The 2,495-nt window shown below is 47.8% G+C and overlaps 1 protein-coding gene across 1 annotated transcript; it reads right to left on the minus strand.

Moving 5' to 3' along the window:
• Positions 1-1,263: 1,263 nt before the first annotated feature.
• On the minus strand, positions 1,264-2,276 carry LOC109183680 (chlorophyll a-b binding protein of LHCII type 1). Its single transcript, XM_019333734.1, has one exon. It carries the CDS (start codon positions 2,119-2,121, stop codon positions 1,324-1,326), a length of 798 nt encoding a protein of 265 aa, XP_019189279.1. The 5' UTR covers positions 2,122-2,276; the 3' UTR covers positions 1,264-1,323.
• Between the last annotated feature and the right edge of the window lie 219 nt (positions 2,277-2,495).

Raw genomic sequence — 2,495 nt, forward strand, 5'->3', positions numbered from 1 at the left:
GTGGAGTTGAACCCATATTGTGCTATGTGTGGGATATCACATGAGAATACAATGCATGCATTAGTCTTGTGTGATTTTGCAAGAAACATTTGGGATCAATCCAACCTTACAATCCCCAATATTGTCACGGATATTTTTCATGTTTGGTTTGGGGAACTTCTAAATATTTTAGATTCTGATGGAATGTTATATGCAGCATCAATTCTATACAATATTTGGAAAGCTCGAAATGGTGCAGTTTGGGAGGCATTTTTACCACGCCCGGGGTCCCTACTCAGAGCCGCAGCGGCAGCCAAGACCGCATGGACTCAGTCCCGCCCAGCCGTGGCTGCCACTGCCACTGCTACGCTGCCGACAGAAAACCGCCACGCTGCCCAGGCGAGTCCCACCGCCGGCCGCGGTGCTGCCGACGCCGCCGGATCCTCTGTGCCGCCAGTGAGAAGATGCAGGGTCGATGCGGGATATCTACACGAGACAGGGAATGCAACTGTAGGGGCCGTTAGATGGAGATGGAGCCTATATCTCGGCACTAACCGCGCCGCTACCAGCCTGTACGTCACCACTTATGGCTGAGGCTTTGGCGTGTAAGGAAGTTTTATCATGGCTAAAGGATCGAGGTGAACAGAATATTGAGATCTACACGGATTGTTTGACACTACAACGCTACCTTACATCATCAACCACTGCGTTTCGCTCTTACGTTGGCTATGCCATTGATAGCTGCAGGCAAATTGCCGTTTATTTTCACTCATGTTCTTTTAATTATATTTCTAGATCGGACAATTATTTAGCTCATGCTTTAGCCACTACGGCTTATCAGCAACCTGATACTATGTACTGGGATACTCACCCACCAGACATTATTTCAGCATTTTTCTAATGAAGCACCGCAGAAAATTTTCAAAAAAAAAAAAGATTAAAGAAGAACGGGTAAATAGAATAAAGAAGAACTCTACAAAAGGATTGACAAGGCAATGGGCAAATTATGCCCTGGACCCGTGTCCACAATGCATTGTGGACACGAGTCCAAAACGACGTCGTTTTTAAGAAAAACGCATCATTTCAGTTAAAAAAATAATAATAATTTGATTTTGTCTCGCCGTTAACGACGTTATTCATTTATGCCATTATGAATGTTTAGTGGCTAACGGCACTGTTACCCGTGTCTAGCATGCATGGACACAGGTCGAGAGCATAACAACTGAAGGTAATGGGTAACTAGAAGGCCAATGCCAATAGAGCACATAACTCACATATTTTGTATTACACCAAAACAGTACGTTAAATATATTTCACACAAAAACACTGTAACTCTATTCATATTCACTTTCCGGGAACGAAGTTTGTGGCATAGGCCCAGGCGTTGTTGTTAACTGGGTCGGCAAGGTGGTCGGCGAGGTTCTCCAATGGGCCCTTTCCGGTAACGATGGCCTGAACGAAGAATCCGAACATGGAGAACATGGCAAGTCTGCCATTCTTGAGCTCCTTCACCTTGAGCTCGGCGAAAGCCTCTGGGTCGTCAGCGAGGCCCAATGGGTCGAAGCTGCCACCGGGGTAGAGTGGGTCGGTGATCTCTCCGAGGGGTCCGCCGGCAATACGGTAACCCTCAACGGCTCCCATCAACACAACTTGGCATGCCCAGATGGCCAAGATGCTCTGTGCGTGGATCAAGCTTGGGTTGCCCAAGTAGTCAAGACCTCCCTCGCTGAAGATCTGAGCTCCGGCCTTGAACCACACTGCCTCGCCGAACTTCACGCCGTTGCGGGACAACAGCTCCGGGAAAACGCATCCAAGGGCTCCCAGCATCGCCCATCTGGAGTGGATCACCTCCAGCTCGCGGTTCTTGGCGAAGGTCTCTGGGTCAGCAGAGAGGCCAGCAGTGTCCCATCCGTAGTCGCCGGGGAACTCTCCGGTCAGGTAGCTTGGGGGCTCGCCGGAGAATGGACCCAAGTACTTAACACGGTCTGGGCCGTACCATGGGCTGCCGGATGAAACAGGTTTAGCAGCGCCCTTCCTCATGGTAAACTTGGCGTTTCCGGTGATTTCTGGTGTGGAAGGCGAGAGCTTCACTGCCTTTCCGGCGAAAGAAGGGGAAGAGAGAGCCATTGTAGCAGCTGCCATTGTACTTCTTTAGAAGTGAAATGCAAAGACTACACAATTGAAGGTGACAACAACTGCAAGAAGTGTGAAGATCGAGCTCCTTTAATTTGTGGCTTGATGTGTTTCATGCTTCTTTTCACTACAGCCTATATATGCGACATGGATGCCCAATTGAAGGTCCTCAACTTTTGGATCATAATCTTTCATTTTATTGGTTGATCAACCTTTGACAGATTGATAATGCAAGTCCATTGGCCATCTCTAACGCCACAAATATCCTGGATTAAAAAGTCTAGCTAAGAGCAGATACCAATTGCCGCACCCAATTGGGTCTTGCCATGTGTTCAATTGGATTTGTGCAATATCTTCCTTAATTATAATCAGCAAATAATACA

The sequence above is a fragment of the Ipomoea nil genome, unplaced genomic scaffold (assembly GCF_001879475.1).
Source record: "Ipomoea nil cultivar Tokyo-kokei standard unplaced genomic scaffold, Asagao_1.1 scaffold1149, whole genome shotgun sequence".
Classification (NCBI taxonomy): Eukaryota; Viridiplantae; Streptophyta; class Magnoliopsida; order Solanales; family Convolvulaceae; genus Ipomoea; species Ipomoea nil.

Bases quoted from the DNA above. Each gene is read 5' to 3' on its own strand.
- LOC109183680 (XM_019333734.1), bottom strand. From the start codon at position 2,121: ATGGCAGCTGCTACAATGGCTCTCTCTTCCCCTTCTTTCGCCGGAAAG.